Genomic DNA, 14602 nt, shown 5'->3' with positions numbered 1-14602 from the left:
ATCCACCATGCAAGAACACAAGGGGCATGATGAAAATGGCTCTTCAATGGGTGCACAAACATGAGACTTTAACAACGTAAGATTGTTCTAGGGAACATTCTGAGCCATTTTCCTCAGACCTTTGGTGCTCCATCACAGATTATGCAGAACAAAGAGGTCAATAGATGCAAATGGAGAAGCGCACACCGTAAAGCATGTTAATGTTTAGGGTATCAACCTTCTTGACTTTCACCTATATGGAAGATAATGTTGCAGTGTTCGTGTCTTTGACACAAACATGATGCGACGTACCAAAAGATGAGAATGTCTGAAGTCCAACCAGACCACAAGTTACAGTCCACCAAGCAGATAACTTCAAACCTAAGTGCATGCAACATCCAACCCAATCAATAGGTTGGCCCCACCATGTGAATCACCTGGTGCAAAAATCAGTCCCATATACTCATAAGGTGCGCCACACCATCGGAAAAAAAAAATCCTGCCATTGATAAATAGAAAATTGGAAGTGTGGTGCAATGAATGGATGTGACTGATTTTTGCACAAAGTGATCCTTATGATGAGGCCAATCTATTGGACGGATTGGATATTGCATGCACATTAAAGGTTGGAAGTTATTCTCTGGGTGGACTATGACCTGTTGTCCACCCGATTGGACTTGAGACCTTCTCCCAAAAGACAATACTAAATTAGAAATACATAATTAGATCATGATCCTCCCAAAATACAGAAGTGCATTATTCCATCAATCCCAAAGCCACATTAGCTGAAATGTCTTCTGAGTGGCAAACTTTACATTTTCAGGGAAAAAAGAAAAAGAAAAGAGGAAGGCATAAAACCATTTTTATTCCCATAAAACAAAAACAAATGCCTTTTTTTTCTTAGGAGAGAAATATATTGTCCATATTCTTATCAGCGACATTCCTATGCTCACTAATACATTTAGAAGAAACATATTGGTGTAAAAATTTCAATTATGAAGGAATAAACTCAGTGGCAGTGGGAAAAAAATACTTTCAAACAGACAACTTTACAGTAGCCAAAATTGGAAATAGGGAACAGCATACCAAGTTTACCAGCCTCTAGCATCTGCTTTCCATGACTCCACCCAAAGCCATACCTATATAAAATGGCAAATAGCAACTGCTTGGAAACTTTTCCCATGGTGTCTACTAGGACACCCAACTAAACAACTATGAAGAAAATAATAATTTCCACTCACAATTCATTGAAAAAAAAAAAAAAAAACAAGCAAAATAAAAGTTAAGTTAAAAAACATGTTCCCAATGAAAAAAGTGAAACAAAGAATTAAAAGGTGGCAGCTGATGCTAAAAGTTTTTAGATGTGTACAATAAGGATATTTATTCTCCTTTTCTTATGTTCACCTTTGTTTTTAAGGGGACCTTTCCTTTAAGGCCTATTGGGGCAGGGGGTTGATACCCTTTTTCTTTTGGATTCTTCATCAAAACGACAAGAATCCAAAAAATTAGGATGTCTGGGTTGGCCAGAGAGTAAGAGGCAGCAGCTGATGTAATTTTAAATGAGCATGGGTAAATGAGAAAACAGAATGAAAGTGTTTTCTGCTTTCTTTTCTGTCATCAGACGTGAAAGCATTTCAAACCCAGCTTCAAGCACTTAACAGCTTTAAATGTAATGAGAAGCATTAGGGGAGTCAATGCTTTCTATAGTATGTTTTTTCATTGCAGAAATCTTCATGGCAATTCGGACAGCTCCACTCAACATCAAATGTGGACTGTTGGTGCATTTCTTCTTAACAATGTATTTACATGCCAAAAATATTAAAATTGACCAAACGAAGAGATGTTTTGGGCATGGTTCGTCCACAAAAGGTGCCATCAGATCAATGGATTGGATAAACCTAACATTGGCCCCCCATGTACAGATATAGGTACCAAACAAGGAAATTCTTCCACTTTAAATTACGAACAGGGAACTCGGATTCAATATTAGTAAATGGATAGCAAGCATATCTGTCTCGCTTGGAAACTGATATCAATTTGCAGATACTTAAAATATGGTAAACATTATAGTTACATGCACGGTGCACCATGTTTTAACACATATAGCTACATTGCTACTTTCAGAGATGTCATTGGCCATAGCAGAAATAAGCTGAAGTTTGTAGCATACTACATGAGCATTTGTGGAATTTTCAGTACTGAATTTCTAAGAGTCAGGAGAAGACAGTTGCAAGGTCAACAGACTCAAGTGATCATATGCTGCGCTAAAGCAACTTTTTGTCCACACAACATTGATACTCAGTGAATTTGGCTATTTTTTTCATTGAGTGATAGTTCCGAGGTAGTGGAATCGCTTGGGACATGTTTGGAAAGCACGGATTCCAGGCCAAACAGTGGAAAAGGAAAAGGGTTTTCCATTGATATGACAAATGTGTTGTTTGGATGGCAAAGAAAAGGGTGGATTCCACTAAGCAATCATTACGCTTTTCCATAATTTGGATTCCTAGCACTAGAAACTAGGAGAGAATTGGAATAAGAGATTTCCATTATGACCCAAACATGAACTCTAAATTGGAATCCATGTTTTAATAGTTCTCATGAAAATCATCATCGGACACTTTTTTTTGCCCTCGGATTCACATATCCAAACATGCCCTTAAGGATCTTGAACAAAATTTGAAAGAGATATTGAATTAAAGCCCATTTTGGATTTAAAGTAACCAATTAAACAATCGAGGATTACCTGCTATCTGGATCTTCGAGCTCCTTCTTCGCCTCTTCAGGAAGGCTTGCCAATCTAGCAAATTGGGAAAATATGCAATCAAGAAGATTAAGGGGGGAAAATAAATAAATAAAAAGAAGGTTCGAGCCTCTTCTCCTCAGGTACTCGTGCATGCATTCATACACAAACCAGTATGAGAAACATCTAGTAAGTCTACTCTAAATGCATACCGGGGGGAAAGATGTAAGAGAATTTGGCGTAATAAAGGAAATCCTGGAACCTGTAAGAAATGTGACGATGAGGTGAAAGTTGTACACAGGAACTGAGGAGATGCCAAACTTATATGCATACAATATTTTAGCTTTAATCGCAATGGAAGCATGGTGTGCCAGAAAACCGGAGATTTCATAGTTCAGACCAAAAGCCAGGACATCAATTTCCAAAGAGAAGAATTTTGGCATGAGGATAAGCAAGCCACAAAACATAACATCATAGGTGATTGATCAGCATAATAAACAAATCATGTTTTGGATGGTAAGTGATTTCAAGGTAACTTAACATTGCAATTGGCATAATATCGAGAATCAACATATCAATTTAGCAAACTTTGCTAATTTCTACACAGAGAATGGTTAATAATACAAATCAATATAGTACAGGCTTACAGTAGCGATGGTTCTCAAAATAACAACAATAATAATAAAGAAAAAATAAGTATAACCAACACCAACATGTCCTACCAAAATTAGTAGCTAAAAGAAATAAGAGAACTGCGAAGGATGTTTACATGGGAAGATAAATATACTATTCAGATTATTGCATCCAATGTGAATGTAAACAGTGTATCATTTTATTTAATTGTAGTAGATTTCATCATAGATATGTGGTCCATTTGTGGAGTAACATATTTTTGGGCAACAGCATGTTTACGGTAGGCACACATGATGAATGGCACAGGTCCTATGCCTGTGCCACAGCCACATGAAGAGGATTCTCAATTTGTTCACATGAACACCCCTGACTAAATAGCACATATACATGGCCCTAACAACACCCCAACTTGTCTGATAATGAATTAGTGTCCACCCCCCGTGCCAAAAAAAAAAAAGCACATGATTACAAAAGCAATTTGATCCTAATATTTGGAACCAGTGATGTTTGTGGGCATCATTACCGAGATGAAGTTAATGTCTAACTAGTTCGGTAGATGAAAGAGATATTGAACAAAATTTGAGAGGACACGTACAATGTTTGAACATGCATTTGCTCAGCCCAATAAACTGTACAAGCAGGACCATGACTTTTTGTGATCCCAGTCATTCATATGGTGGGCGACACAGTGGATGTTGTTACCCTGAAATCTCCCCCATTGGAGGATCCTAACCAATCCGATTGGGGCACCATAAATATGGAACATTCATTGTAACTGTTCATTTTCATTGGATGGTTACGATCATCTCACAGGAGAGATATTAGCCATCACATATCCCATGATGGGATTGACTAAATCAACAGATTATATTATTTAAAGGTGAGATCCACCAGAACCATCGCTAGGTTGAATGGAAAAATGCTGTTTCTTTCCACCAAGCACCATATAATACCATAAAATATAAACAACAACATTATAATCAGAATATCCACGGACAGTCTAACACTGAGTATCGAAACCAATCTATGTGACAAGCTATTTTGGGCAACTAAGTTCACTAATTTTAAACGGCATGACCTTTTACACTGGTTCTAGCAAGATTGGGAATCCAATCCCTCCCTCCTGAATAGGCTGTGGAGTTCAATTCATCCATTCCAATTTTCGATTGAGGTCTTCGTCAATGTTAGCCAAAACACCAGCTGCAGTATTTCCTTGTCAATGAAGGTGATACACCCCCAAAACTGATATTCATATTTGGAGAACTGATTCTCAGATTCAGATCCTTATATATGGTTAGCCTTTCTTCAGTAAAGCTATAGAGAATCCAATCAATACAAAATTAAGCAGACTGAAACTCAGAGCTGTCCAAATTTCTTTCTTCATTATAGATGTAATGGAAGCACACACATTCATATCAACATAAGATGTGATTTCGTACTTCTAGGAAGGTGCTCATAGCTCCTAGATTACAAGAAATGTCCAAGCAATAATGAGGTATAACAGCTTTTATACTAGTATGAATGACAAGGAAAAGTCATCCAGATCCTGGTTAAGAACTAGTTCATACATAATTTCATATCCTTCCAATAATACTTGAGTAGAGCTGCAGAGGTAAGGGTGTTGGATACTGTGTTCATGGTATCCAAAAACAGTCACATAACAGTCATTACGCAATGGAAACAGTGGGTCTGATATGCGTTATAAAGCTGTAATATGGCCATTACGGAAAAAAAAATAAAAAATAAAAAATGGCCCATAATGGTCCAATAAGGGGCCGTTACAATTTTTTATTTTAATTTGGCCGTAATGGACATTATGGGGGCCGTAACAACCATTACCTTGACTGTGTTTGACTCACTTAACTCCGAAATCACATGGGCACACAGCTGTATAACTACTATTAAAATATTATATTAATCCATTTTTATATTTTTTAATTATTTTAGTATAAAATTTTTGAGAAGATTGAGTCATATTCAACACGTATCCTATATAGATCATGCCAAATCCAACTTAAGTACCCTGAGGGATTTGAAAGATACAAGCATCGCAAGTCCATCCTCTAAGATGGCTGCATATGGAGAGAATGTTTGCAGCAAATTTGTGCTGAGAAAGAACAATTCATCATTCTAGCACAGACACTTCAATTCCCATGAATATTTAGGAACTGAAATTTCACATCATCAACTTGAACGATTTCAACTCTCATAAGATAATTAAGTCTCTAAGAAAACTTGTTTTAAAGAAAAATCATGTTGAATTTAGTGGGCTAGGTCTCCTAAGCTTCTTGATACACAGTAAGCCAACACCATCCTGATGGCATCAAGAACCTCAGTTGTGTTACCCGCCATCTCAATCCCCAATCTTGCAAATTTGATTTTACAAATCAATCAAATAGAACATTGCTTACCATAGCCAATTCAAAATGAAAGAATGCACTAAATCTCTGCAGCGATTTCCATGTAACCAATTGAAAGGGAGTAAAAAACTTCCAATCGTCAGTAAAATGAATATGATGAATATCATTCCAGCCATTTGCATTTTTACTCACATTATGAACACAAGATTTTATGATGAGGCATGTGCATAAAGGTCTATCACATGTGGGTCCACACCATAAACTTGACAAACATGTACGGTAATCAGGACCATTCATTTGGTCGGCCACCATGTGGATGGGACAAATTCAAATTGACTAGACAATCTTGACCATCCAATCATTGAAATTTTTGCATGCTGAATGTGGACCATTCTAAGTTAACTATCCTTTTGCAGCCAAAGACTGGTTCACTAGAATAGTCCAATGTTGCTGATTTTCAGCTATGGCAGCGATCAAGGTCCAGATCACCATGTCCAAGTGCCAGGCGTACAATTGAGATGTTCTGGTTGGCACTTTATGAACTCCATGAAGCATGTAACAAAGCAGAATTCTTCTAACTAAGCATACTTCAAGATTGTCTTATATGGATTTTCAATTGTCAAAGCATCATGATTGATACATATTTTGAGCTTCACGGTGAGATGGTTGTTTGGACTCTGCCTCGTCGCCGCTTTCTAAGGGATGAGTTTGAGGAGTACGCCGCCCTCTTGAAATGGCTTCATCCTTGTAGGCTGTCGGTTGGTGAAAGCAATAGCATCGTTTGATCGAATGATAAGTCTAGATGCTTCTCAGTTAGATTGTTCTACTTCATGCTTCAGAACAAAGGGGAGTCTTGCAAATACTTCTCATGTATGGCATTATTGTGCCCCTCCTAAAGTTGGGGCTTTTGTTTGGCTAGCAGGAAGAAAAAGAATCCTCACCATTAACAACCTCCAAAAGCAATCCACAATTATTCCGAATATATGACTTATTTGTATGTCCAATTCAGAGTCAGTGAACCATCTCCTCTTTCATTGCTCCTTTGCAAGCCAAGTATGGGCCTCTTATTGCTAGATTCAGCCTAGTGTGGTCAATGCCTCTTGATATTGGCAATGTCCTTCTTGCCTGGCACAGGGTGGCCCTCCACAAAGGTTCTCACATGTAATGGAGACTCCGTCTTCTAGCCGGATCATGGGCAATTTGGGCTGAAAGGAATGAGAGATGTTTGCGAAACACGTGTCGCAGCTTGGGTTGGGTTGCTAATCATGTGTGGGATATTGTTTTGGAGTCGGTTGCGGTCATGGGTTGCTAGTAGTAGTTATGTTTTTGCTTCTCCCTTTGTTTTTTTTCCTCATCTTGTTGTTTCGCTTTTTGGCGCTATCTCATTGCTTTTTTAGTCAAATTTTCATTTATCTTTCAAAAAAATTGTCAAGAGTTTCTAAAGGAAACAAGCAAAAGTACACAGCATAAAAAACCTTTGATCTGCAACAAAGCACATGCCACAACAAACCAATAAACTGAACATTTATTAGGTGTTCCACTTTTAATGGCCAATGGTGATGAGGACATCTGAGCACCATACTAGAGGAAGGTTGAGCCAGTCTCCTTATGGATAGACGACCATTACATGGGGCCCATTTGGCCCAATTCACATTCCTAGCCACGTTCAAGACTCCACACGCATATTTGTGCATCTTTGAGGACCCAACACTAGGAAGATGCACGTGGGCTGCATATAAGAGCTTAATGGACACATCAGACCATTGGATCGAGTGGACATGATGATTAGACCGTTGGATTTCAACCGTGGACCAATCTGATGATTGGATCATCATCATCGAACATCTTGATCGTGGACTCCCATGAGCCACAAAATAGTTTAGTTGTTTAGTTTGTGTACATATTTTGTTATTTTTTATATGGTATTTGTGTTGAGATTAGGGAGTTAGGAACAACTTTTAATTCATTAAGTGTCTTTATGTTGAGAATCTTATCTAAGAGAACCTTTTTTGTAAAAAGTCTTTTTTGAGACCATAAAGGGTAGGACGTGTCCACCCTAACCATTATGCATGTAATGAATGAAAGAGATTTTTCCCATTTTGCTTTGAAATTGAGCAAACAATAAATTTCATCATGTGATTGGATTGGTGGTGAAACCACAGGAGCGATTCCCTAGTTATCTTCTTCTCAACAAAGTAATATTTTCCTTCTCTTTTCTTTTCTCTTTCTCTACTTTCCATAATCTCTCTCCTTTCATCTTTCTTTTGTCTCCCTAAAACCCTAACTTAGATTCTAGAATCCAAAACCTTAATTTCCAAAACCCCCAATTTTTCCAAACTCAAATCTCTAAAATCTGAAAATCCCTTGTCCAAATCATAAATCACTAATTCCCACAACCTGAAACCTATATTCCCAATTCAAGAAATCCTAAGTCGTAAAACCCTTAACCTAAAATCTGAAATCCCAACCCAAAATCTCCTAAACCTCAACCCCAATGTTCTAAACCCTAATTCCTCTAAGCCTGATACCCCAAACCCATTCCCCACATTCCTTAGCCTTTAAACATCCTTAACATATTAAAACTCTAACAAGACATTATTTCCATTGAATTCAAATTTAACCCTATGTTAGGATGGGGGTTCTACCTCCCATAGGTCCTGCTTAACCAGTAATTTATAAGATTCGCATTGCGGGACTGTCAGTCTGTCACAAGCTTGAATTTAGACATGTCATGAATCTGAAATTTCTAAATTGATGGTAAATTAGCTTTATTTTGTCATTCCATTGCTCTAGGCTCTAGTTAATTTGTCTTTAAATTTCATGGCATCATATTATGTTAGATCATTTCGTCCTGCATCAAATTGCCTGAAAATCTCAGGTAATTCTGCCATCTGTTTAGTGACGTTTTTCATGTTCAAAGCAAACCATTGCCAATATTGCTTTTCAATCATTCATTTATGTGTTGCCTAAACCAGGGTTAGGGTGCATTTGGTAGTAGCTTTGTTTCAAAATAGAATCCATCCTACACCTTGGAATTGGGTTGTCATTTGTCAATGGGCCAAGCTGGCCCATTAGGCTTTCGGGCTTGGCCAGCCTTAGGTTGGACTTCGACTAGAGTATCAAGCCCAACGGCCAGACTCGGGCTTAAAATTCAAGCCCGCTTCTTAATTAGGCTGGGTTTGGACCGTGTGCAATAGCCCGTCAACCCGGCCTAACCCTACCCATTAGGGTTTGCAAGGGTAAGTGAATTAAAAATAATTAATTAATTAATTAACATCCAGTACCTTTTTCCAAAAAAGTTTTCTATAAGTTTCTTAGGCAGTGCAGGTGGGCCCACCGTAATGTTTATGTGAAATCCTCACTAACCACCAAGCGTGTCACCCCATGTTAGACCCAAGGCCCAAAAATCTGACCCATTCATGATTCAGGTGGACCACACAATTGGAAATAGTGAATGAGACAACACTCACCCTCCAAACTATTTCCCTTGGTGTGACCCACATGAATCACGTATAGACCTAGTTTTTGGGCCCCATGCCAAAGATTTGGTGTGGCATCTAATGGTTGGAGTGATTTCATACAATCATCACAATGAGCCCTATAAAAATCAAGGGTGGGTATCTCTCTCCCAGCTGTTTCCTTCGATGTAGTCTACATGAATCATGGGTCAGCCTGATATTTTGGACCTAGGCTTAACGTGGGATTACACATCTAATGGTCGAAGTGGATTTTAAATACACATAATGGTGGGCCCCGTAAAAAAATAAGGATGTCGTCCCCCCTCCCCAAATGTTTCAAAAATATAGATTTTTACTCATATATTAAAAAATGGAATTTAATGGGACACTTGTCCTTGATTTTAAATGGGCACACTGTGAAGTGTATGTGAGATCAACTCCTACCATTAGATGTGTAATCCCATGTTAGGCCTAGATCCAAAAAAAGCAGGCTAACTTGTGATTCCTGTTGACGACACGAAAGTAAACAGTCGGGAGAGAGATGTCCACCCTTGATTTTTACAGGGCCCACCGTGATGATTATATGAAATCCACTCCAAACATTAGATGTCACACCAAAATTTTGGCACGGACCCAAAAATAGGTACAAACATGATTTAGGTGGGCCACACCAAGGGAAGCAATTTGGAAGGTGAGCATTGCCCTATACATTATTTCCAACTTGTGGTCCACATGAACCATGGACAGGGTTGATAATTGGGCCATGGGGCTAAAATGGTGTGATACACCTCGTGGTCAGGGTGGATTTCACATAAACATTTTTGGGCCCCCCCCCCCCCCCCCCCCCCAAATAATAATAATAAGGCACCCTTAATATCGCCTGCACATTGAAAATTTTGCAGTCGCCCACTAATGTAGGACAATGTCGAGGACAATCACATCGACTGCCAAGATCGAATGAATTTAGGCCATAGGCCAGGATGGGGCAAAATGGCATAATGCGCACTATAGCTTCCGTAAGGCCATAACTCTGTGACTGATTCTCAGTTTCGCACATATTATATGTCGTTGGAAAGCTATCAGCAAGCTCTGTGTCCTGGCCAATGCCAAAGACAATTGACTCCAACGGTTTTTGAAAACTAGGTCGTTGAGGTTAATTTTGAGTTTTTACTCCAAATTTATTATTTTTGGTAAGTGAAGATTTTTGGGAAAGTTTACTATTTCTGAAAGTTATCAATTTCATAAATAATATCAAATTTTTCTCTCGTTTTTAGAGATTCATCTCTCCTTATGGATTGAAGGGCTATTCTTGAGAAGAAGACAGTGATCTCTTCTCTTTCATCCACGCACCCGCTACGTGACCCACTCATAGAAGGTCATAGAAGGTCAATGGTTCAGATCATTAACTATTGTACCACGTGTCCAATTTTAGAAAAGCACCACACAGATAACATTTTCATACTCCAAAGAATATGTGATAGCGAAAACGATAAAGACTTAATATTCAAACTAAAGATGAAAAGCTGATGACATCAAATTCAACAAAAACAGAATTCAAATACATACATCCGATATGGATATAATCCCCAATCCATCGGGCCCAAAACCATTCTCAATCTTCATCGACAAATTCCCATCTTTATCCTATTCCAATCAAAACAACATCACAAAAACTCGAGATATCCAAATTAAAGGAAACAGAAAAAAGTAAAATTGAGATGAAAAATCAAAACCCATGAAACCCAATAATCATTTAAACGAATTAAAACAAACCTGGAGCTCCGAATACGATATTGTGACTATTCTGAGCGTTGGAGGAGCAGTTTCAAACTCGCAAGACATTTTCCGGCACGAAATCGCGTGAGAGAAACGGCTTTCGAACGAGAAAGATGTTGGGGATCGAACCGAGATGGATTGAGATTCGATGGAGGGAGGATTTAAGTAGAAGATTGGACTTCTAGAGAGCGGGTATCCATGTTCTTGATTTTTCTCTTTTAAAAATGGGTAGAGCAGCGAAGGTTCTTCCTTTCGCGGGTCTTCAACCTCGGGAAGGAAACGCAGGCAGGAGTCATATGATACTCCGGCTGCACGCGGCTCTTGATACACAGGCTCTCGGAAGTTGTATACTCGGAACATGTTAACTCAAGTTAAGCCAACTAAACTGTTGAAGACATTTTCTCTAAATCACAGTCTCAAATATCAGATTGGTCGAATAATCCTAACCTCTGATTAGTGGACAACCGTTTGTCGAACTGGGACCTTTGGATGACCATCCACAAAATGTCCTCCAATCGGTTGGTTAGATAATCAAAATAGTGTAATTTTGGGTTACTGCTACATCTAATCTAGGATATATATTTTGGACAGTTTATTTTGAGTTATTTATATTCCAAGTATGTAATTACAAGTGACTTCTAAGTGCCTCTGTATCATACATCACACTATGTCAGAGTATCAACTTGGTATGTGGGGTGTCAGAATATCGAGTTGGGACGAGGATAAAGTCGGACTGCGGTGATAGTTCACCACCAGTTTGAGTTTCGCTGAGCGTATGTGTAGATGTGTACGGCAATTGTGACCGATTGATTCTTGCCGTTGGATTGATCATATCCGCACACACATACTTATTGGACCATTTTGAACATCTGATTTCACTTGTTGAATTATCAGCCCCTGATTGTTTAGTTGTTAGCTGTCATTTGGATGGTCAGGATAGTTACTCCTTCCATAATACATGATGGATCCTGTAATTTGTACGTTGCAGATTGACATGCATGTACGCCAAGGGTAGTGTGAGGCACCACAACATACAAGATAAGGGAACCATCACCGTAGTTTTGGCACACCAATTCCGCCCGCGATTTTCCCGTAAAATCCAGTCCGTCCTGCTAATGCTGGGACAAGCGAGCGCGACTCCGGGAACCAGAGAGATGTAGATGGGATCCTGACCTTAGGGCCCAGCCAGATGGATGCATCGTATATCCACGCCATCCATCTGTTTTTCCAGCTTATTTAAGGCATGGTCCCAAAATTGAAGGATATAAAAATCGCAAAGTGGACCACACTACAAGAAACAGTATTTATTGAATGCGGACCATTAAAAACTTCCTAAGGATCCACTGTAATGTTTATTTACCATTTGATAAGGCCACACATGCCTACATGAAGGGAAAAGACAAATATCAGCTTGATCCAAAACTTTTGTAGTCCACAAAAGGCTTTAATGGTCAATCACCTCTGTTTCTTGTGGTGTGGTCCACTTGAAATTTACATGTGCTTCATTTTTGGGTCCGTGCCCTAAAATACTATAGAAAAATATATAGACGGAATAGATATACAAAGCATACATAGATGTGGGGCCCACGATCAGGTTCCCACCCATCGTTGGATCCAGTGTGGCAGCTGAGTCGCGTTCGGCCGAGAACCCAGACAGTGGGGGCACAGCTTCGGTGGATCCCTGACTGTGAGGACCACCCTCATGTATATGAATTACATCCATACCGTTCATCGGTTTTGAATGTTCATTTTAGGGCTAATTCCAAAAAGGAATTATATATAAATCTAAAGTGGACCACACCACAGGAAACTGTGGTAATTGACAATTTTAAACTTATTGTGGGCCACAAAGGTTTTGGATCAAGCATGATATTTGTGTGATCCCTTCATCCATGTCTTTCCATGTCTGTGTGACCTTGTTAACATGTTGGATGGCAAATAAACATCCCGGTGGCCCGCAGGAAGTCTTCAATGGTGAGAATTTAGTTGCTGCAGCTTCTCATGGTATGACGTACCTAAAATTTGAATCTCTTTAATTTTTAGGATGATGCACTAAAATGGGTTTTCAAAACTGATGGAAGGTGTAGATTTGAGCTACATACATCAAAGAGGTCCTTAAAGTAAGGTATTTATCCACCTAGGTGGATTCCAATCCACTCGCGCGGCACCCAAACAAGAGATTTTTCCTATGGTAAATCTTACCTTTTACCCACTGGTTTTTCAGAACCACTTAAACTTTACGTTCTATGGCTAAATCACTGCCTTTTTATCGAACAAGAATACTCATGCAATACAAACCTATTTTCTGAAATCTTCTCTCTCCTTCCTTCATACGAGAATACCCTACCATGAAAAACTTATTTTCTCAAATCTTCTCTCCGCTTAATACAAGAATACCTTACCACCAAAAACTCATTTTCTCGAATATTCTCTCTCCTTCATATGAGAATGTTGAGATGTGGAGCCACATCTGGGGGGCCGCACGACCGGTTGTGGGCCCTACTCGACCGATCGTGGACTGGCACGACTCAAAGTCCAGCGAGCATAAGTTTTTTGGTTCCGAGGTGCTCGACCGGTCGTGGCCCGTGCTCGACCGGTCATGGGGTCCGCTCGGCGGTCGTGCAGTGTGATCGACCGGTCATGGTTACGCAGATTCGTTTCCGAATCTGATTCGGACTGCGAATTTTTGAGTCGCCTTTCGCAAGGGTGCGAAAGGGAAGTTGTCAAAACTATAAATTAGAGTCCCTGGGGCTATTCTAGGGTTAAAATGTGAATATTAGGGAGTTATTCTAGAGGCGTGGGCAAAGGGTTTTCTCTATATTTCCAAGGGAGAGGCTAGTATATTGCCTTGTAATCTTCGTTTTCTTCATAGTAGAAGTTTGCATCCATGGTTTTTTACCCTAGTTTGGAGTTTTTTCACGTATATCTTGTCTTATGGTTTGTTTGGATTGTTTTGATTCTTTGCTAATTTATATTTCTTCTTGTTTATCGTTTGTAGGTGAGACTTGAAATTGGATCTCGGTTCACTGCATTGTTGGCTTGCTGCGCAACAACTGGTATCAGAGCTATTGGTTTAGTTCTATTGGGAGTGATGACAGAAGAAGGAAAGACTAGAATTGAGAAGTTTGATGGTTTAAACCTTGCCTTCTGGAAGATGCAGATGGAGGATTATCTGTATCAAAAGGACCTCTATATTCCTCTATGAGGAAAAGAGAAGAAACCAAAAAAGATGACAGATTATGAATAGTTTTTATTGGATAGGAAGGCTTTAGGAACGATCCGACTCTCTTTGTCTAAGAGCGTCGCCTTCAAAATATCCAAGGTGAAAACTACAAGAGAATTAATGGAAGCCCTAGCCACCATGTATGAAAAACCCTCTGCGTCCAACAAGGTTCATCTTATGAAACAGCTATTCAACATGAAGATGTCAGATGGTGGGAGCGTGACTGAACATGTAAGACCCGTATCCTAGTCCGTACTGTTCCATCGAGTCCCGCGATCATTCCTGTCGAATTTCGACAACCTGTGACGTATAATCGACGTTGCGATCGACCCTAAGTCGTATGTTGTAGATTTGAGTCGGTTTAATTCGAGACTTGTACCTTTGCGACCGCACCGTCGTCGCGGTTCTAACGCCGCGTCTCTTGTACCGATCC

The 14602-nt window shown here is 39.4% G+C and overlaps 1 protein-coding gene across 5 annotated transcripts in view; it reads right to left on the bottom strand.

Moving 5' to 3' along the window:
- LOC131254869 (uncharacterized) overlaps positions 1–11321 on the bottom strand; it is a 134945-nt gene extending 123624 nt beyond the window's left edge. For 4 of the 5 annotated variants that reach the window (XM_058255573.1, XM_058255586.1, XM_058255590.1 and 1 more), the window contains exons 1-5: positions 10944–11321; positions 10737–10814; positions 2932–2981; positions 2723–2776; positions 1066–1118 (exon numbers count right to left, since the gene is read on the bottom strand). In XM_058255573.1, the coding sequence (XP_058111556.1) occupies positions 1066–1118; positions 2723–2776; positions 2932–2981; positions 10737–10814; positions 10944–11306 (598 nt within the window). In that variant the 5' untranslated portion in view covers positions 11307–11321. The remainder of the gene's footprint in view (positions 1–1065; positions 1119–2722; positions 2777–2931; positions 2982–10736; positions 10815–10943) is intronic. The other variant, XM_058255580.1, reaches the window with a different exon arrangement.
- Between the last annotated feature and the right edge of the window lie 3281 nt (positions 11322–14602).

This window comes from Magnolia sinica, chromosome 1, assembly GCF_029962835.1.
Source record: "Magnolia sinica isolate HGM2019 chromosome 1, MsV1, whole genome shotgun sequence".
Lineage (NCBI taxonomy): Eukaryota > Viridiplantae > Streptophyta > Magnoliopsida > Magnoliales > Magnoliaceae > Magnolia > Magnolia sinica.
The sequence above is the reverse complement of the archived record's forward strand: the minus strand, read 5'-3'. Positions and strand labels throughout refer to the sequence as shown.